The 21,825-nt window shown below is 45.8% G+C and overlaps 2 protein-coding genes across 5 annotated transcripts in view; both read left to right on the top strand.

Moving 5' to 3' along the window:
• Dhdds (dehydrodolichyl diphosphate synthase subunit) overlaps window positions 1-16,367 on the top strand; it is a 32,550-nt gene extending 16,183 nt beyond the window's left edge. For 2 of the 4 annotated variants that reach the window (XM_021263117.2, XM_087215500.1), the window contains exons 7-9: window positions 1,873-1,987; window positions 4,717-4,824; window positions 14,052-16,367. In XM_021263117.2, coding sequence (XP_021118776.1) covers window positions 1,873-1,987; window positions 4,717-4,824; window positions 14,052-14,288 — 460 coding nt within the window. In that variant the 3' untranslated portion in view covers window positions 14,289-16,367. Of the gene's footprint in view, window positions 1-1,872; window positions 1,988-4,716; window positions 4,825-14,048 lie in introns of all 4 variants that reach the window. The other 2 variants (XM_004850649.3, XM_087215499.1) reach the window with 1 other exon arrangement.
• A 782-nt stretch (window positions 16,368-17,149) lies between these two features.
• On the top strand, window positions 17,150-21,099 carry Hmgn2 (high mobility group nucleosomal binding domain 2). Its single transcript, XM_004850652.4, has 6 exons — window positions 17,150-17,612; window positions 18,431-18,475; window positions 18,655-18,684; window positions 19,002-19,052; window positions 19,706-19,801; window positions 20,259-21,099. The coding sequence occupies exons 1-6, from the start codon at window positions 17,598-17,600 to the stop codon at window positions 20,292-20,294; spliced, it is 273 nt and encodes a 90-aa protein (XP_004850709.1). The 5' UTR covers window positions 17,150-17,597; the 3' UTR covers window positions 20,295-21,099.
• The last annotated feature ends 726 nt before the right edge of the window (window positions 21,100-21,825 follow it).

Below are 21,825 nucleotides of genomic sequence, written 5' to 3'. Positions count from 1 at the left end.
TATGCATTCATGCCCAGGACTTCTAGAACTCTGATCTTGATGCCTGACCCAGCATACTTTACCCTCACACCACACTGTGGTATCCACTGACCTTACCTCCTACTTCTGGTCCAGTGGTTTTTTCCTCATCCCTCTTCTCTGCCTTGCTTCATTTAATTACTTGCCTCTGTGGGGTTCTCATGCAGGCAGTGTGTGGGCTGGGCAAGATCACCAGGGTCAAGAGGCTGATGTCTCAACCCACTATAGCCTGCAGCTTGATGTGCAGCAACTCAGGATGGGCTCATCAGGCCTGAGGCAGTATTCTGTACGTTATTCAAATTTAGACAAATCTACTTTTTTTTTTTTGCCATCAGGGATGGAACTCAGGACCTTGTGCTTTCGAGACAGGCGGCGGAACCACTGAGCTAAATCCCTGGCCCTAGACAAATCTACATTTATGTCAGGAAGTCAGTGAATTATTACTGTTAGGCTCTATGTAGTCTGGACTTTGCTGTTGTCCCATTGCCATCATTTAGCTCCTCCTTTTGCTTTCTTCCAGGGTGTTTTTTTTCTCTCACAAATTAATAGATTGTTTTGTGAGTTTGGAGTTATTGAAGAAGGAATAAGATTGAACCTGAAGGGCAATAAACTTTTCCCCACTGTTTTATGTTGAACAGGTCACTTGACAGGACACCTGTAGGTCTGTCCTCCTTATAAAATAGTGATGATAATAATAACAATAATAGTGACCGCCAACATTTACTGACCATTTACTCTATGCAAATATTTAGTAAGTACTCCATATGCATTTAATCCTTACACTTTATACAGTACTGTTAATACTTTTTTTTTTTTTTCTTTTGGTACTGGGGATCGAACTCAGGACCTTGCGCTTGCAAGGCAGGAGGCAGAACCACTGAGCTAAATCCCCGGCCCCTGTTAATACTATTTTTGTCTCCATTTTAAAGATCAGAATACTGAGACGGAGGGAAAGAAACTTGTCTGAGTTTACATAATTGGCAAACTTAGGGCCAGGGATTTAGCTCAGTGGTTCTACAGCCTGCCTTGCAAGCTCAAGGTCCTGAGTTCGATCCCCGGTACCAGAAAAAAAAAGAAAAAAAGAATAATTGGCAAACTTAGTGCCAGATCCTGTGTTCTCAGTCATTGTGATATACTGACTGCAGCACAGGAGAGTTGAAATTAACAAGAAGTCATCATAACAATCAAAATTAATAATTAATATTTACTGGATCTAATTATGAGGTAGGCATTGAGCTAAGTGTATCATTCATAGTCTAATTTAATGCTCATGTAAAGTAGGAATTACAGGTATGTACTGCCAGGCTCAGGTGGGGGTTTCCTGGATAGAGACAACACATTATAATGGTGGTTCTGGTTTTTGGCATGCAGCTATATGACCTTGCACAAATTATTTATCTTTTTTGAGTCTCCTATCTTTTTTTTTTTTCCTTGATACCAGGGATTGAACTCAGTACCTTGGGCTTACAAGGCAGGTGTGGTGACGCTGAGCTAAATCCCCAGCCCTTAGCCTCCTCTTTTTATCTATAAAATAAAGATGGAAATACCTTATGTAGTTGAGAAGTTTATAATCATTCCTGGGGCTAGGGATGTAGCTCAGTGGTAGAGCAATTGCCTAGCATATGTGAATTCCTGGGTTCAGTCCCCACAACTGCAAAAAACCCACAAAATGAAATTTTAAAAAATCATTTGTGAATTTAATAAATGTTTATAGAGGGCCTTCTTTGCACCAACTAGTATTGGTGAATATATTTGATGGTGTTTTATAAACTGAGGTGCATTATGTGTGGATATTCACCAAAGGAGTACTGCAGAAAGAGACATATGCTTCTCTTCATCTCCTGCTTACTTTAGTGATGTCTCTGAGTGTCTGCTTGATAAATGCCTCTACACCCATCACTCTCCTCATCCTGACATCTTGATACGGACTTCTGGAGAAGTGCGGCTGAGTGACTTCTTACTCTGGCAGGTAGGTAGTTTCCAAACACTATGATGTTTATGTCAGACTCAACACTGGATATACCCACAGAGTGGTCCATCCCCACTCAACCATGCTGGGACCAAAGAACTTGGGGCAGGGAGCTAAAATCTGGAGATAGTCGTTGCTTTCCCTTTCTCATCTGACCTTGGCTTTGCAAACCTATGTGCTTCTTACTTTCTAAAGTATAGGAAATCCAGCTTAGAAGGAGAATAAAGGCTCTCCAACTGTGGTGAAACTTTGGTAAGCTGTCAACTACCTTAGCACCTCGAGGCTAGAACCTTCCTTTCAATTACTAGCCTCTAATTCAGCAAAAGGACTGCCATTGATGTAAATGTGTGGTCTGTGTGGGGTCTATGGGGAATCTAAAGTAGTTGTACACTCTCAAGGGTTTGCTGTTTCCTCTTAGCTCAGTTACTCCAGTGTAGGTTGTCTCTATAATGTTGATATGCTGTTAAGTTTGTTTTTGCTTAAAAATCTCTACTTCCTGTTCACTGGCCCCTGGATAGCACATGACAAGGGGAAGTCCTTGTATAAGAAGATGTTTAGGGCTGGGGATTTAGCTCAGTGGCACCACGGCTGCCTTGCAAGCACAAGGTCCTGAGTTTGATCCTCGGTACTAGGAAAAAAAGAAGAGGTTTAGCCAGAAGCTGGGCATGGTGGTACACACCTGTAATTGCACTCACTTGGAAAGCTGAGGCAGGAGGATCACCATGAGTTCAAGGCGAGCCTAGACTATCTAGTGAGACCCTGTCTCTAAAAAACAAAACACAGGGCCAGGGATTTAGCTCAGTGGTTTTGCTGCCTGCAGCGCAAGTGCAAGGACCCGAGTTTGATCCCCAGTACCTAAATAAATAAATAAATAAATAAAACAGAAGAGGTTAGCCAGGTGTGATGACACATACCTGTAATCCTAGCACGCTGGTCGGCTGAGGTAGGAGGCTCTCAAGTCAAGCCCAGCCTGGGCCACTTAGTGACTTAGTGAGACCTTGTCTCAAAATCAAAAATAATAAAAGGGCTGGGACTGTAGCCCAGTGCAAACACCCTGAGTTCAATCCCCAATGCCACCAAAAAGAGAAAAAGAAGAGGTTGGTGGGAGATTTACCTTAGAAGTCTAAGTTTTAATGGGCCACAGTCTTAAAAGTGAACTAATAATTAGCTACTGAAGATATTTTCAGTTGCTGGCTACATTGAAGGAAGTATAATATGCACCCAGTGGGTTGTTTTGTTTTGTTTTGTTTTGGTTTTGAGACAGCATCATGCTATGTAGCTCAGGCTATCCTTGAACTTCCTCTGTAGCCCAGGCTGGCCTCAAACTGGAGACAATCCTGCTTTCTCAGCCTCCTGAGTACTAGGATTATAGGCTTAGACCACTACACCTGCCTGTACCGAGTGGTTCTGTGACTCACTGTGCCACTGAGTCACATTTGAAAAATTTACTTTGGACATTGAGTTTAAAGAGACAACACTGTTAAAGTAGAGGACTTGCTGGAAGAGGCAACTTAGATAGCAAGGAATCTCATGTCTCAGAAAGAAAGCAGATTAGTGGTCTGGAAAATGTGACAGTTCATTATTTCAGAAAAAAAATGTTGAGTTTCTCCTTTGTGTTATAAATATGGCAGTGACCAAGTCAGCAGTGATCCCTCCAGAGAAAACAAAGGAGTTATTACAACCTTAAGAACAGATAATGGGCAACTCTATTCTAACCTTCAAATATTTGGAAGAATGTCACTTGAATAAACAAACTTGTCCCAGAGAAAATATATGGGACCCTGTGGGAACTGTGGGAAGGTGATGTTGGTTTAGCACAGCAAGCTCTTTGACAACTAAAATTATCCTACAAGAGACATTGAATTCATTACCACAAACAGTATCAGGCAGTGGCTATCACAAGTGTGCCAGGGGCTGGGGCTGAGACTCAGTGGTAGAGCACTTGCCTAGCATGTATGAAGCCCTGAGTTTGATCCCCACCATGGCCCCAAAAAAGTACTCAAAAAGGGATCTGTGATTATTATTCAAGTTCACCATGCTGTGTTTTACTTCATGTACATTTAATCTTCATAGTACCCTAGAACTATTATCCAGTCACATACTCGAGGAAACTAAGGCCCGAAAAGGTTAAATAACTCACCCCAAGTCAAATAGATGATAAATCACAGAGCCAAAATTCAGAGCCAGGCACTCTAGCTCCAGAATCTATGAATGTAATCACAGTGCCGTACTGCTGCTACTTAAAAATAACAATAGCAACTACCATTTGTTCATTGCTGACTTTTTTTTTTTTTTGGTACCGGGGATCGAACTCAGGTCCTTCCACTTGCACAGCAGGCAGCGAAACCACTGAGCTAAATCCCTGGCCCTCATTGCTGACTTTTATCAACTGTGTGTCTCAGATGACCTCAAAGGGCCAAGAGCCAATAACATAATCCAGATGTTACTTCATAGTCCTAAAATTGGCTCTGAGAAAAATTGGGGTGGAAATAATGATCTAGTCTCATTTTAGTCCGGATTTGCCACAGGCAGGTGATCTAACTGCCCCAAGTGACTCCTCCACCATCCATGAGGAAATCAGGTTTAGCTGCGGAAACAGCTGCTGCACAGGATGGCTGTGCTGTCTCATTTCTGGGATTCTTCCTGCTCCTGCATTGGAGAACTGACCAACAGTGTGGCCCAGAAACGTGTTATTAAACTACACCTTCTTCCTTCTCTATTGTTCCCAGACCTCCCATTCCTGCCTAGTGTTCCAACCTGTTCTATGGCCAGAATACACATTTTGGAACCTTTGTGAGGCTATCCTGCAGTACCAGATGAACCACAACGTGCTTCAGGTAAGAGCTCAAGGTCAGCTTGACTGGATGGTATAGAAGAGGAGGTTAGTATGGATTGACACCTTGCTGTAATTCCTGACAAGCATGGTAATGATAACAATGATAACAGTAGCTGCCACTTGCCAAGCATTTGCTCTGTGTCAGGGACTGTGAACATGTAATGCACAGAATCTCATTTAATGCTCCCAAGAACCTAATGAGTAGGTCTTATTAACTCCTCTTATACAAATGAGTAAATAAAAGAGGAATGATCAAGTCAAGGGCATAAAACCAATAAGAGATGGGAGTGGGAAGCTGGGCATGTTGGTAAATACAGATAATCCCAGCCCTCTGGGAGGCTGAAGCAGGAAGATCACAAGTTCTAGCCTGACCTAAGCAATTTAGTGACTTAATAAAGACCCAATCTCAAAATGAAAAATAAGAAAAAGCTGGGTGTGGTGGCACATGCTTGAGGCAAGAGGATCACTGTGAGTTGAAGGCCAGCCTAGATGCTGCCAGGTGTGGTAGTGCACGCTTATAATCCCAGCACTTGGAAGGCTGAGGCAGGGGGATCCCTCCCAAGTTTGAGGCCAGCATAAGTTACATAGTGAGTTCAAGGCTAGCTGGAAGTATATAGCAAGACCCTGTCTCAAAAAACTTAAAAAACAAACAAAAAACCCCCAAAGTGAGACCCTATCTCAAAACACCAAAAAAGGGAGAAAAGTGGGAGGTAGGGGGTTAGAGATGTAGCTCAGTGTAAAGGTCCTGGGTTTAATTAATCCCCAGTACCTAAGGGGGCAGGGAGGGAGATGGGAGTCAGTATAAGTCTTTTATCCCCTAAAGATTAAGGAAAAGCCTTGTCAGAGAAATTGTTTTTTCTTTTTCTTTTCTTTTTTTTTTTTTTTTTTTGAGACAGGCTCTTAATATGTAGTTCAGGCTGGCCTTGAACTCACTATGTAGCCCAGGCTGGCCTCAAACTCATGATCCTCCTGCTTCAGCCTCAGAGTGCTGGGATTACAGGCATGTACTACCACATATTAGCCTAACAAAGATTGTAGTCAGGTACAGTGGTGTGTAGTCCCAGCTACTTAAGAAGCTGAGGCAAAATAGTGGAAATTAAAGGGAGCCCTGGGCAACACAGCAAGACACTGTCTCAAAAAAAAAAAAAAAAAAGAGGCATGGGGCACATGCCTATAATCCCAACACTGGGAGGCTGAGGCAGGAGGATTACCAGTTCTAGCCCTGCCTGGGCAATTTAACAATTTAGCATGGCCCTGTCTCAAAATACTGTATATACATGCTGTATGTGGTCGCGCATGCCTGTAACCCCAGCACTTGGGAGGGTGTGAGATAGGATCATAGTGAATTCAAGGCCAGCCTGAACTACATAGCAAGACCCTGTCTCAAACAAACAAAATGTATATACAAAATGGTCAGGGGATGTAACTCAGTCCAAAGGTGCTGGATTTAGGTCTCAGTGGTAGGGGTGGTATTGGGTGGGGGTTTGTAACAGTGGAAATATACAAAACCCAAGTCTCTTACTGAAAGGATTAAGAATAAAATAGTATTATCTTTCAGTTTTGTAAAATTATTTTCTACTTTCAATTTTGATTACCAAATCTTGAAACAGTTTTCATTAAGAGGCAGTCACCTGCATCTGATGAGCATAAATAGTAATAGTGGTGTAGGTGGTGTGGCTAACATACTAAGTACATGGCTACTTCATGTACATTTCCTTATTTTACTTAATAACCCAGCAGGTTTTTACTTTTCAGATATGAGAGCAGAATGGCAAAGAGAATAAGTAATTGTCCCAAGCCCACAGAATTAGGAACCTAAATTTAATTTAACGTAACTTATTTTTATCTTTATGTTTTTTAAATTTTGAGACAGGAGTCTCCTTTTGTCAATAAGTTACCTAGGCTAAGCTCAAACTTCACATCTTCCTGTGTCAGTTTCTCAGAGTGTAGGATTATAGGTAAATACCGTTAAGCCCAGCTATGAAACCTGAAGCTGCTTTTTCCCCCCTTTGGTATTGGAAGTTGAACCCAGGGCCTTCACATTGAGCTACATCCCCTGTCCTTTTTATCATGAGACAGGGTCTCACTAATTACTTAAGTTGCCAAGGCCATACAGTCCTCTTGCCTCATCCTCCCAGAATGGTGGGATTATAGATAATGCACCATCATTCCTGGTTGCTATTTCTTGCTTCACTTTTTGTTTCTTAAGTTTAGAGTGATAATGGCCACAAAGAAATAATGGTGTAAGTTAGGACTTCTCAATCTTCTTGGTCATAGGTCAGAATATGAAGAAACTGAAATATGATTAGAACAAGTGAAAAGAAAAATAGCAAATCTTCAATTTTTACTGTCAGGAATGAGTATCAGATTTTTCCACATAATCAAAGCTGCCCCTAAGAATTAAAATTTTTTTACCCTTTTGATGGAAAACTTTCTGGAATGGATCTTGTACATAATTCATCAACACCTACTCTATACTAGGCACTTGCTAATAATCATGATGATTAGAATAATCACTTTCTAATGATGATGATAATTATATTGGAATCTACCATCTTTAAACACTTCTTTGTACAGCCATGACCTTGAATAGTAGAGCTGTTTACTCTGAGTTAAATGGTCCCCAAATACCTAGCTTTAGGATATCTTTAATTTTTTTTTTTCTTTTTAACACAGGAGCCTTCACACTGAGCTATGTTCCCCAGACTTTTTGTGTGTGTGTGTGTGTGGTACTGGGGATCGAACTCGGGATCCTGCGCTTTTGAGGCAGGTGGCAGCACCACTAAGCTAAATCCCCAGCCCCCCAGACCTTTTAATTAATTAATTAATTTTTTAAAGACAGGGTCTAGCTAAGTTGCCCAAGCTGGGCTCAAACTTGTGATCCTCTTACCTCAGCCTCTCAGAGTGCTGGGATTACAGGCATGCACCACCACACCTGGCTTTCTTGTATATTTTTCTGTGTCTTCCCTCTTTCATTTCTTACTGTTGTCAATGGCTAATTTTGGCATCATCCCTCTTCCTGTTTACTATTTTAAATCAGCTGTTATAGTCAAAGAAACCAGCTAATCAAGCATGTTAGAACTGGATGTGTAAAGTAAGACCACAGTGACTCTGCCTGAAACCCAGAGGTGCTAGCCGCATGGGCTTTTATGGCTCTGCATGTGTATGGGTCTGTAATTTGGCTGCCCAAGAGGCTTATAGTAATTCCAAATTTCTCATTTTGTACATCCTGTCAGTGGAATCACCTCAGGTTTCATCCATTCCATAAATGTTTATTGAGTCCCTAGTATGTGACTCAGGCACAGTGTTAGGTATAGGAGGATGAGCTGCTAGCCAGTCAGACAAGATCACTGCCTTCATGGAGCTTATATTTTTGGTTAAGTAGACAGTAAACAAAAAATATGTAAGATAATTTTTAATTATAATGAGGCAATAAAATAATACAAATTGATGTGCTAGAAGGTAATGAAAGAGGCCAAGGATACCAAGAATATAAAGTTTGGATTTTGTAAGATAAAACAAAATGCCAGTATGCCTGAAGGGAGAGGGATGAGATGACCCTGAGGGGAACAGGCCTCTGTTCCTGAAGAGCTTGGTGGGTCATGGTAACAAAACTGAAGGACTAATAGGGGAATGGCTGGACCTGATTGGCATTTGGTAAAAATCACTCAGGAGCCAGACGTGGTGGTGCACACCTGTCAACCCAGTTGCTCAGGAGGCTGAGGCAAGAAGATTACAAGTTTGAAGCCAGCCCAAGTAATTTAGTGATCTCAAAAATAAAATTTTTTTTTTTTTTTTTTTTTTTTTGGTACCGGGGATCAAACTCGGGACCTTGCGCCTGTGAGGCAGGCGGTGGAACCACTGAGCTAAATCCCCAGCCTAAAATAAAAATTTTAATGGGGAAAAAAATAAGAACCAAGATACATCATGTACAGGTACAAGCACCCAATGATAAATGTAAGAGTATTGTATACCTAAAATGTACCAATAAAAGAATTTAAGCAAAAATAAATAAATAAAAATAAAATTTTTTTTTTCTCTTTTTGGTACCGGGAATGGAACTCAGGGCCTCGAGCTTGCCAGGCAGATGCTGTGCCTCTGAGCCATATTCCTGGCCCTCAAAAATAAAATTGTTTTGTTTTGTTTTTTGGTACTGGGGATCAAACTTGGGACCTTGTACTTGGGAGGCAGGCAGCGGAACCACTGAGCTAAATCTTCAGCCCCCAAAATAAAATTTTTCAAAGCACTGGAGCTATAGCTCAATGGGAGATTGCTTGTGTAAATTACCTGACTTAGTCCCCAGCACAAAAAACAAAAACAATCAGGACCTTGAGGCAGAGCCAAGAAATAAAATTCTTGCCATATCGAAAGTGAGAAAGGATGTACCTCGAGATAGGGTAGTGGCAATTGAGCAGGGTAGGACTGAAGGTAAGTGATGAAACAAATGTTAAAATAAAAGCAAATGAGGGCCGAGGATTTAGCTCAGTGGTTCCACCGCCTGCCTTGCAAGCGCAAAGACCCGAGTTTGATCCCAGGTACCAAAAAAAAGCAAATGAAACTATATCAAGGTAATATCGTAATCCCCCAGAAAATGTAAAAAATTTAGATTTCCTGAACACAATTCTTAGACTATACATTTTTAGTGGAATCTGTTTTAAGGGTAATAATGCAAACTAGAAAGCAGATTTAAACACTACTGAGACCTATTGCTAGTGGTGTGTTGATAATATAATTTTGAAACTTCTTTTACCCAGGTGTGGTGGCACAGGTCTGTGATCCCAGCACTTGGCAGGGTGAGCCAGGATTGCCATGAGTTCAAGGCCAACCTGAATTACAGAGCAAGGGAGACCTGTCCCAAAAAGCCAAACAAAAGGGCTGGGGATTTATCTCAGTGGTTCTGCTGCCTACCTTGCAAGCACGAGGACCTGAGTTCCATCCCTGGTACCAAAAAAAAAAAAAGCATGCAGAAAAAGCCAAACAAAGAAAAAAGATTTATAAATAAATCAGGATAAAGTAAGATAAAGCAAATAAATACAAACACCAACATTATTAGGAACCAAGTTTTATTAGGAACCAAGTTTCGGACTGAGCAGTTGGATAGATGGTTTTGCTGTTTCCTGGGATGGGTGGAAAGTGTTTGAGACAACTATTAAGAGTTCCATTTAAAAAAAAAAAAAAAAAGAGTTCCATTTTGGGGCTGGTGATTTAGCTCAGTGGTTCCGCTGCCTGCCTCACAAGCACAAGGTCCCGAGTTCAATCCCCAGTACCAAAAAAGTAAGTTCCATTTTGTAGCCAGGCATGGTGGTGCACACCTGTAATCAGCACTTTGGGAGGTGGAGGCAGGAGAATCACAAGTTTAAGCCCAGCCTGGGCAATTTAATAACTTCAAGAGACTTTGTCTCAAAGCAGGGGTACTAGGTATGTAGCTTAGTGCAAAAGCCCTAGGTTCAATTCCCAGGACCACCAGAGAGAGAGAGACAATGAGAGATCCATTTTGTTTGTACCCATGAATCAAATGGGGATCTTTATTGAGCTCTTCTAGGCATCTTTACACAGTTTCTATGAAGTGTTTTAAGGTAGATACTATTGTTATTGTCCCCAGAGTCAGGAAACAAAGTAACAGAGACATTGAGCATCCTGAAGGCCTTTTCCAGCAGGGATCCGTGGGTGCCCTGGCTTGGCCTTCTTTATCTAGGAGCCCTCATAGCTCTGTTTCTAGAAATCTTTGTACTTCAGCAGGAGCACTAAAGGTAGATTCTAGACTAACAACATTTTCATCTGTCTGGCGTGAGGCCAGAAAGATCTTTTCCACCTTTTTTTCTCTTTTCTTATTTATATACCCAGTATTATGGGCGAACTGGACTCTTCGCTTTTTTTTTCTTTTGATTTTTGAGATAGGGTCTTGCTAGGTAGCTCACGCTGGCCTTGATCTCACTATGTAGCCCAGGCTGGCCTCAAACTTGTGGCAATCCTCCTGCCTCAGCCTCCCAAGTGCTCCGAGTACAGGGGTGTTACCACCACAGCCAGCTCTTCACATTTCCTTGTTCCATACTCTCTACTTTTCTATTTCCATGTCTGTGCTCTTGCCTCATCGCCCAAGTTCCCATTGTCCAAGTCTCAGCTGCTCTGTCTCTAGGCCCGGCCAAGTGTGTCTGTGTTCTCCACAGGAATCCAAGGCAGAGGCCAGGGAGCTTGGCTCTGAACCTAGAGGAGCTTACCAGGATGAAAGGCCCAGGTGTCAGTTGCTAGGGATCAGACTTTGCTATCTGAAGCACCATGACTGTCTCCAGTAGTCACCCAGCCATCTCCATTTGTAGGGTAAGATTTAGCCTTAGAGGGGTGAGTATTCCTCAGACCTCAGTACTCCAACCAGACTTGCTCTGGTCTAAGCAAGCTCTTCCATTTCATGTTACTTTTCCCTTTTTTTCCACTACCAGAATGTGCTCTTCCCTCCATACACCCCACCTGCCCATTGGTTAAAGGGCAGCTCAAATTCTGCCTATGACATTTCACTGCTCCTTGTCCTTCACTCACCACAACTGTTTTCTCTTCTGTGTTTGCATGTCCTTTTGCCTCCCTGATGACTTCTTCTACATTCTATCCTGTGTTACTCTGTATAGGTGGCAGTGTCCAAATTACCATGAGCACCCAGATTTCTGGGACTGTGTCCTGTACCACTCCATAGCCCCAACAGTCTTGTACATAGTACCCACGGTTCCTTCTGACCAAGGCCATGAAGAAGCCCTTCCAGTGAGATGGAGAGCTATAGAGCAACTGCTCATGTCTGTAGTGTTAACTAAGACTGCTCAAGAACCTACAGGAAGAAGAGTCTAGACTTCTCCTTTGTCATCTTCAATTCATACAGTAGACTTTACTGTTAAGAGACCTTAGCATACCATTTCTCTGAACCTCCAACAACAGTTAGTACCTCCCTCATAGCTCCATTGTGAGGGTCAAGTGGGACAACAAAGTGCTTGTACACACGGATGTCATTGTTTTGTGGGGGTGGGGTGTTGAGACAGGGTGTCACTATGCAGTTCAGGCTGGTCTTGAATTCACTATGTAGCCCCGGCTGGCCTTGAATTCATGGTGATCCTCCTGCCTCAGCCTCCTGAGTGCTAGGATTACAACTGTGTGCCACCATTCCTGGCATGCAGGTCATTCTTTAAAGGATGCAGGCATTCAAGGCTAATTGGGACAAAGCCATGAATGCAAGGTTTCATAACACAGGGTAGAATGTGGCAAGGTCATTGGGGTATAAGATACCTATGGATAGTCTATAGGCCAGTGATGGTAAACTTTTTAGAGCTTTCAGTGATACAAACAGCCCGCTGCAGCACTCATGCCATGGGTTTGCCAGCCTTGCTATAGGAGAACCTAGTTGCTCACTTAGGGAATAGGCTTAGCAGAAGGAGCTCTAGTGTAAAGGCTCTGTGGGTCAGACAGACTGGCAGCAACCAGTGATGCACAGCCAGGTTCTGGTTCTACTCCAGAGGGATTTCCCCCTTTTTCTGCCTGCCACATCCTCCCTTACACTCTGGGATTACATGGTGAGGTGATTGAATGTATAGGGTGTCCCAAGTGCCAAAGAGGAAAAAGCAGTCTCTGCCCTCTAGGAGTTCATGATTTTGTTGTTTTTAGTGGTGCTGGGGATCGAACCTAGTACCTTGTGCAAGGCAAGAGCTCTACCACTGAGCCACATCCCCAGCCCAAGGAGTTCTTGGTTTATCTGGAGACACACAGGTCTGAGAAGTGTGCTGCGAGGGAATAGGATTGCCAGCTGGTGTCAGAGCTAGTTCCAAGAGCCCTGGGTGGGCCGGGGATTTAGCTCAGTGGTCCCACTGCCTGCCTCACAAGTGCAAAGTCCCAAGTTTGATCCCTGGTACCAAAAAACCCCCCAAAAAACCAAGAGCCCTGGGGACTCTATGGAGTCTTCAAGGGCCATGGGGGGGGGGGCGGTGGGTACTGGCGACTGAACCCAGGGTTTTTATCCTGAACTATGGCCCTAGGGCCCCCCACCCCTTTTTTTCTGTCTTTGGTTTTGTGAGATAGGGTCCCACTATGTAGTTCAGGCTGGCCTTGAACTCATGGCAACACTCCTGCCTCAGCCTCCCACATCCTGAGATTACAGGCGTGTGCCACTGCACCCAGCTCCCAACCCTTGCTTTAAAAAGTTTTTTTGTTTTGTTTTGTTTTTAATTTGAGATAGGCCAGGCATGGTGGTACATGCCTGTAATCCCAGCACTCGGGAGGCTGAGGCAGGAGGATTGCTATGAGTTTGAGCCCAGCCTGGGCTATATAGTGAGTTCAGGGCCAGCCTAAGCTACATTGTGAGACTGTGTCTCAAAAAAATAAATTAAATAAAATTTTGAGACAGGATCTTATTAAGTCGCCCAGGATGGGCTCAAAATTAAGTTCTTCCCACCTTAGTCTCCCAGAATACTAAAATTACATGTGTACACTGCCACGCTTAGCAATGGCTTTTCTAACAAAAAAAGTGGACTGTGGACACTTAACGCCTGTTCTAGACAGATACAGTAAGCGGTTTAAGGGAGCTGAACCTGTTTCTTAGGGTGTTCATGAGAGGGGCCTTTGCTGGGAGAGTCAGGCCTGTCTCCATGCAGGAGGTAGATGAGAGCTGAACCCTGAAAATAGTTCAGGGAATCGGAAGGATAGTACCCTCAGAATAACTTGGGAGAACACAGGAAGTGACCTGATGAATAGTGCCATGGACAGGGATAGGACCTTCCCTACAGCAGAAAATAGACAATAATAACATGTAAAATTGCTGTTTCTGTCTGAGAGCCTGCTAATATGATAGGATTTTGCATATATTATCTCTAATCCTTAAAACCACTCTTGAAGGTAGCACAACTCCCACTTTACAAATGAAGAAATGAGGTTAGGAGAGGATTTGCCTAAAGCTACGTAGCTAGTTAGTAGGGAAATCAGAAGTCAGACCCACATTTACGTGGTTCATTTCCAAGTACAAGCCTGACAATTTTAAGGAATCGAGATGCTTCCACACAAACTAAGATGAAACCACAACTGCCACTGCCATGTCTGTACAATGTGGGCACTGCCCACTGCACACCTCCTCCCAAACCTTAGCAAAACTAGAACAAACTCCTTCATTGACCCACCCTGAGCCCCACCCCACCTCCTCCATCCAGTTCCACCCACACCTAAAATGATCTCCCTACCCCAAATCCCACTTTTCTCTAGCAGAAGGCCAGAGACATGTATGCAGAAGAACGGAAGAGCCACCAGCTGGAGAGGGACCAGGCTGCAGTGACAGAGCAGCTGCTTCAAGAGGGGCTCCAGGCCAGTGGGGACGCCCAGCTCCGACGGACACGCTTGCACAAACTCTTAGCCAGACGAGAAGAGCGAGTCCAAGGCTTCCTGCAGGCCTTGGAACTCAAGCGGGCTGACTGGCTGGCACATCTGGGCACTGCATCAGCCTGAGTGAGGCTGGCCACCTGCCACTTTGCCCTGCCCTCTGCCTCCAGGGCCCCATTCCCTTCTTTTCTTGGTGAAAGACACGCCCCCTCCTAATGATGAATTATGCTCCCCTTGCTTGCCAGGGGAGTCCCCAGGGTCAGATCTGCTGGCTGTAGATACCTTTGGGCTGCCTGTGGCCCTTGGGCAGGATTGAGGGTGAGAATTTCCCACAAGCACACTAAATCCAACTCTGGTCACCAGTTGGAGGGGGAGCAGCTCATTGGCTGCCTGCCCCATCTGCCTTTGCCACCACTGCTTGTGCCCCTAGATGCACTTTCTTTTTCCACTAGCATATCCTTCAGCATGCAGTATTGCAGGGAAGAAGTCTTCTCAAAGCCTGCACCTTAACCCATCTGTCCTAGTCTTCCACCTGACTTTCACAAAAGATTTGGCTCTACCTTGAATCTGCTGATAAATAGCTAATAGGCAGCCAGCATAATTTGGGCAAGGAAGAAAGGGGCGGGAGAGGCAGAAAGAAAATTTGCCCATCTGCTGCTCCTCCCCTTGGCTCTCCACCTGGGATTTGCTATTGAATCTCTACCCCTCCCACCACGCAGTACTGATTGCTCACTGAAAGGCTCAGCGCCCCCAATGGCGCTCAGAAGCCAGGCGGGTGATTACAATCCAATTACCTATTGTCGACTCAGCCCACACAAGCTTTTCTCTGCCTCTTGCGGGGCATGGGGCCAGCCTCCACTCCTCAGTGAGACCGGCCCACTCCATGGCTACAGGGTAACAGAAGGTCCTGTAGGCCCTGGTGGTCTAGTGGAACATTGGCCTCTTTCCCTGTAACCATCAGGATTGAGTAGAACCAAGCCCTTCTCCCAAGTGACTCTGCCTCCTGCCCTCACCATCTAGAACTCTTCCTGTCTTCAAGGCTTCCCTCAGCTCTCTGACCTGGCTCCCTAAGCAGGCCCTGAGACAATGTAGTCTCAGCACGGCAGAACTTGTTCGAGGCCCTCTGCCTGTGAGGGCCAAGGCTTCCCCAGCAGGAAGGTGAGGGTAGAGTCAAGGCTGTGTCCTTTCTCTTACTTCCCCTGCCAGGCATCCGTGCAGAGCTGCTGAGAGGATTAGTGCCTTTGAAGCGCTGTCTGAGCAACTCCGCTTCAGGTATCCCACAGCAGCAAATATCAGCTGGTAATACCAACCAAATGCTACTCTTCAGTCATCTTACTCTGCAAGCTGTGTGCCCAGCAACTCCCTCTGGGAGAGGTGGGACCTTGGCAAGCAGTGTTGAGTATATTCTTTAGACCTGTGACTTTTCTGTGCTCTGGTATCGTGCTCCCTTTCTGTGCCTGGATATCTGGCACTGGAGACCCTTTGGCCATCATTCCTTCTCCTAGAATCAAGCACAAATGCCAGCTATGATTGCAAAGCCAATCAGTGCACCCTTTGGCAAGGCCCCCTACACACCTGGCACTCCCCACTACCAGTCCCTGGCACAGGGTTCCTGGAGAGCAGGTGCTGTACGTTTTCCAGCTTTACAATGGGGCTGTTGACAGCCGTAATTAGGAAGGCATGAATTATTCGGCTATAATGCAGAGCCCTACAATTAAGGCGGGAATGAGGGGCTGCAGGCAGCAAACGGAATCTGCCTTGTGAGCACGGCTGTTGGGTTGTCTACTTTCTCTGACTCCCTCATGCTGGGGGTACAGCAGACGTGATTAATGGGACTGGCATCTCTTTTTGGCCGGAGGTCCTGTGTTCTGGGAAAGGTGCTCTGGGTGGAGTAGGGAGGAGCTGCCCCAGGAGGCACGAGCGTGCAAAGAAGCAGAATGTCCAGTGCTGCCCAGGAGCAAGAACTGCAGAATACTTGGTCTGAACTTGTGGTGGTAGTCTCCTTTCTGTTTTGAGTCGTACAAGCCAGCTTCTACCTTTGCTCCATGAATTCAGCGGGGGCCTATTTATATGTCCTCCCACCTCTCATGATATTTATCTCCTGTTCCTGTGCTGCCCTCGGTCTCAAGTAGAATTTTTTTAATTTTTAGATTTAAGATTTGTTTGCTAATTGCAAAGGAAGAACACTTTATCTTGCTGTTCCAATTGCTTACCTTGTCTCAGTACATTTGGTTAGCTCCAGGACCCCATGGCTTTGGGCAGGAGGGCACTGTAACAGCCCTTTTGCCATCACACCTGTTCCTCTACTGTTTCCTAATCCTCGGGCGCTTTCCTCCACCCTCTTTTTCCTCGCGCAAGTGAAAGGAAACCAGCTTGACAGTGGAAGGAGGGATTTCGCCAGCTGCGGTGTCTGCAGCGCCCCAGCTTGGTGGCCGCGTCGGGTGGGGGCAGCTGGGCTAGATGTATCAAGACCGGTAGTGCTGGGGGAGGGGAGTAACAGCCTTCTTGGAGGGCCCCCTCCATCATTCTGTGATGGAGTCTTGAGGTCCAGGCATGCAGGGACCTAAGGGAGTCACCCGACACGCGTTGGGGGGCTTCATTAGCCTTTGGGGAGGAGGCTGTACAACGGGTGCTGAAAGGACAGCTCCTACCTGCCCCGCAGTACCCGAAAGGCACCTCTGCGTGTGAAGTGTGCCTGGCAAGCCCCCACCCCACCTCAAGCAGAACCGCCTTCCAGGTGAGGCGTACGAAGGGCTTCCCCGGAGTGGCAGCTTGGAAGGATGCACGTCCAGCTGCTCCAAGCTGGCCTCCCCGCTCTTTTCCCACTCGAACGTCATCTTTGGCCCCGGGCGTTGCAGCCTGTGCCTCGAGCGGCGTGCTCCTCCCGCCTCCAGTGGAGCAGAGTGGCGCAGCCAGGCCTCGCAAACCCCTCTTCTGGGGCCCCCAGCGGGAACAGGAAGGAAAACCGCCGAGATGCGCCCTGAGTGTCGCACGGCTTGGAGAAGTGGGTAGCTCCGTTGCATAAGGTGGAAGGAACTTAGTAGTTTGGAAAAGCCAGCTCTTGGCGGGAGCGAAACCGAGTCCGCCGACTCGCGTACCCCTCATTTATTGCCTCTGACGCGCGCCTCCCCCACTGCGCCCCCACCCCCTCGGCGCGGCACCGTCTCGCGCGCCCTCCCCCCCACTCCCCTCCTCACTCCCTCCAGAGGAGGTGAGTTTAAACCCCGCCCACGTGACCCCAGCTGGGCCAATGAGCGGCGGCGGGAGGTGAAATCCGGTTCTAACCGGTCCGGGGCTCCCAGCGCTATAAAAACTTTATAAACCCCCCGGAGCCCGAGCAGTGTGAGGAAGAGGCGAGAACGACCCCTGGACCGACCAAAGCCGCGCACCGCTGCATCTCGCGTCCAGCGCCTGCGTCCCGCCGCCGTCGCCACCATGCCCAAGAGAAAGGTACGTGGCGCGAGGGCCGCAGGCACCAGGCCGCCGCCGCTCCGCCACTGCCGCCGCCGCCTCCCAGCTCGGTCCGCGAGAGTCGACGCGGGCCGAGCGGGCGAGCCGCCAGCTCGGTCCTCAAGGCGGGGTCGGCGGCCTCAGGCTACCCCAGCGCGGCGCAGCTGCCCGCGGGCGCCAGAGGCCATATTGGAGGAGCGGCGGCCGCGGCGGGAGGAGCCATGTTGGCGGCTGTTTATCCCGCTCCCCTCGGGCTCGTCGCGCCCGCCTCGTGCCCCCTCCCCCACCGCCAGGCCCCCTCCCGCTCCTCCCGGCGGGCGGGCGATTCAAACCCGAAAGGGCGGGAAGGCGGCGCTCGGGGTTGGCGGGCGGGGTAACGCGCTGCCGCCAAAAAACCGCCGCCGCGAGGAGGCGGGGCTGGGCGGTGTGGCTCCGCCTCCGCCCGCACTAGTTCCTCGCTCGAGACGCGCGCCGCCGCCTCCGCCCACGAGTTCCCTGGGTCGCGCGCGCCTCCCTCACCCGCCCTCGACGGCTGCCATGACAACGGCGCCCGGCTCCGCCTCCGGAGGGTTTGTTTGCACCAGCTGCAGCTGTTGCTCTTGCCTGGCGCGGTCGCGGGCCCTCCGTGTGCGCCTTGTGCTCAGAGGGCGAGCTTAGAGCGTCCTGGGCACCTCGGCTACTTGCTGAAAGCTGGGCGTGTGTGTCCTGAGAAGCTGATGTTTCTAAATTTTGTCTTAAAACCTTGTTAAGTTTAGGGACTCAACTGAGGATTTTCTCAGAAGCTAGATTTTTTTTTTTTTTGTCTTTATATTTTCTAGGCTGAAGGGGATGCTAAAGGTGATAAAGCCAAGGTGAAGGACGAAGTAAGTCTTATTCTCTGGAGAGGGTGTACAGAGCCTTGGACAGTAAGGACCACAGGACTCTCGTTTGGAAAGAACCACAGCCCAAGGCCTGAATTTGCCAAAGACACTGCTTTCACTTGTAATAAAATTGGGACAAAACGTTTGCTTATTTTTCTAACTTTCTTGTTTTATTTTAATAGCCACAGAGAAGATCCGCAAGGTTGTCTGCTGTAAGTGTATACTTTAATTTTTTTTTCCGTATTCTTGAAACTGAAAGGCATTGGAAAACAACCTTGCTTCAGGTGGATTGATTAGAAGGTGGTTTGAATGACTACCTCAGGCTATTGCACATTTGGAATTAATGGGTTTTGAAATTCTAGTGACTCTAGCCAAGGGGGGATGCTTATGTTACATTGTAAATGAAAGCCACCCGGAAAAACTTTCACAAGTAGAAAATTCTAAGCTGTTAGTACTGTGGTCTGGTTGTGGGTTGTTTACTTTGGGCCATTGTATTAATATTCTTATCTTTTCTGCTTGCCAAAATAAGAAACCAGCTCCTCCAAAGCCAGAGCCCAAGCCTAAAAAGGCCCCTGCAAAGGTAAGTGGGACTGAGAGACAATTGTACTAACACTAGAATTGATATTTTTCACAGAACTGTTTCTGCCCAGTGTGGTAGTTCATGCCTTTAACCCAGCACTGGGGAGGCTGAGGCAGGAGAATCACCATGAGTTTGAGGCCAGCCTAGGTTGTATAGTGAACTCATGGCCAGCCTGAACAGTGAGACTGTCTCAGAATACTCTCGCTACCTTCACCTAATTCAGCATATTCATGACTCCATAAGTTGTTTTGGTACCTTGTCTTAGTGGTAATATTTATAACATTGGCTTTCTCCCATCTGAGTACTAACCAGGCCTGACCCTGCTTAGCTTCCAAGATCAGACGAGATCGGGCACATTCAGGATGATATGGCTGTAGCTTAACATTGGGTTTCTAATTGAGAATTTTGTCATCATTTTACAGAAAATTGTACTTAAATCTTAAGTGTTTGGTTTTAGTCTATTGGTTACACTTGCGTATGAATTTTTGTATGTTCAAGACCACAAATTACGATTTATAGTTTTAGTTAACAGTTCTTACAAGGGCAAGAAAAGGGTATGTCTTCATAAACTGACCTACCTTGTGCAGAACTTTGCCTCCATATGCTAGTAATATGAAAGGGGGAGAAACAGTTCTATTTTTCCTCACTTGTAGAAGGGAGAGAAGGTACCCAAAGGGAAAAAGGGAAAAGCTGATGCCGGCAAGGATGGGAATAACCCTGCAGAAAATGGAGATGCCAAAACAGACCAGGTATAGTTGCTGTTTAAGTGTGCTTACTCAATTGGTTACTGATCCCAGAAACTTACTACCCTTTTCTTTTATCTAGATCACTCTAAACGTGTTACCATTTTCCTGTTAACATAGATAGGATTCTTCACGTTGGATTCTTAATCTCTGCTTTTACCTTAAGGGCACTATGCTGTCCTGTCGTGAGATACTACACTCAGTACAGTATGCACTATAAGAGACTTAAAGTTGGAAATAACCTCAGTCTCGTGCCCTCTTTCCTAGTTCTACAGCAAGGCCTGACCAGGAGGTATCTTAACAAAGTTGCCCGGCAAGCCCATTCTCAAAAGAAGTAGAGTCTTGGTGTCCTAAATATCCCAGGCCTGAACATTGGCCTAGGAACAAAATGATACTGTAAGTGGAATGTGGACCAAGTTTTAAAATCCACATGTTGGGTTAATCTGTCTTCTTTTTCTTTTAGGCACAAAAAGCTGAAGGTGCTGGAGATGCCAAGTGAAGTGTGTGCATTTTTGATAACTGTGTACTTCTGGTGACTGTACAGTTTGAAATACTATTTTTTATCAAGTTTTATAAAAATGCAGAATTTTGTTTTACTTTTTTTTTAAGCTATGTTGTTAGCACACAGAACACTTCATTGTTGTTTTTTGGGGAAGGAGCATATGTCACTAGTACAATGTCTCCAAAGCTGGATTGATGTGGGGAAAGCACCTTTCCCTGCTAGTTTTGAGAGACTTCCTCTTGGCTCCCAGGAGGAGGGATTCCCTGATGTTGACACCTGTAGCCACCTTGGCACAAATGCCTTGTGGTATGGGAAAACTCCCAGTTCATTTTATGTCCTCCTTTCCTCTGCCATCAGCATAGACTTAACTCCCTTAAGCCCAGAGACCTATTGGGACCTGACTCCCAAAAATTGATGTTACCAGTGTGTCAAGCATTCTGGACTTGCCAGTGACGTTGAGATGCTGTCCCACAAGAACAATGATTTCCTTTTCTAGATTGTGGATCTTCAGATTGATAATTCTGCCATTTTCATTTCATTTTCTGAAAGTCAGGGTCGGCTTGTGAAAAGTTGTTAAACAACATGCTAAATGTGAAGTGTCAACCCTCACTCTAAACTTTCCCTACTCAGAGCATCAAATGAAGACTTCATTGGATTTTATAGTGGCTTTCTGATTTTTTGGTAGTCCATCCAAGAAGGGAGATTGAAAGTTGTATACTGTTAACGATTGTGTGCCCATGTCCTGCCTGAAATACCATGATTGTTTATGAAAAGTATCTTTAATAAAGCTGGATACAGTTTGGCTTGGAATGCTGCCTCTGATCTTTTCCCACCAGTGGAAGCCTGGCTTCTCTCGAGATTGGATGCATTCAGATGTAAGATACAGAGGTTCTGTTGTTAAAGTATGGAGACCCAATAATTCTCCGTTGGTCTATAGTTGGTCTTCAAATTGGGAAGGATTCCAAGAGTAGACTGGTGTTGAGAGTCTGGGAATAGAGAAGTGGTTTCTGTATGTGGTTATGCAGCATTCCCTGAAGCATTTATTTTCTGACAGCCAGGGAAATTTCCACTTCATTCACAGTGACAGCTTCTGAAGTTGGATTAATAGAATCTACTATAGCTGTGTCAGATGTCCCTGTGTCTAGACATAAGATGTGTGAGGTAGATGACACTTGGCTCCTAAGGAGGTCTACAAATATATTAATGGGGGCTGTTCAAGAATCTGTAGAGACCTGTTTATAGTAAGAACTTAAGTTAGCATATAGAACGTTTAATAAATTCATGCTTGCAATTTGAGTGCTTTAACAGACTACCTGCTTCTAGGTTTGAGGAAGAAGTTAGTAAATTGCAGACTACAAAATTGCCTTGTCTGTCCCCTGTGTCAAAGGCAGAGCACTTGCCTATCATGCACAAGCCTCCCCCACCCCCAAACCCTATCAGGCTCATTCTTGAAGGTTTTTGTGTTGTTAGCTTACCTTCAATCTTGAGACAGTAGAGGGGTGATGCAAGTGTTACACCCCATTTTACG

This window comes from Heterocephalus glaber, unplaced genomic scaffold, assembly GCF_053883595.1.
Source record: "Heterocephalus glaber isolate CG9 unplaced genomic scaffold, H.glaber_assembly_v1.0 deba00001452, whole genome shotgun sequence".
Classification (NCBI taxonomy): domain Eukaryota; kingdom Metazoa; phylum Chordata; class Mammalia; order Rodentia; family Bathyergidae; genus Heterocephalus; species Heterocephalus glaber.
Note: the sequence above shows the minus strand (reverse complement) of the source record. Positions and strands in the feature narration are given on the sequence as shown.

Excerpts from the sequence above, each read along its gene's own strand:
- Hmgn2 (XM_004850652.4), top strand. Across the intron at positions 19,053-19,705 it reads CTAAAAAGGCCCCTGCAAAG|AAGGGAGAGAAGGTACCCAA; the intron begins GTAAGTGGGACT and ends CCTCACTTGTAG. Across the intron at positions 19,802-20,258 it reads GAGATGCCAAAACAGACCAG|GCACAAAAAGCTGAAGGTGC; the intron begins GTATAGTTGCTG and ends TTTTTCTTTTAG.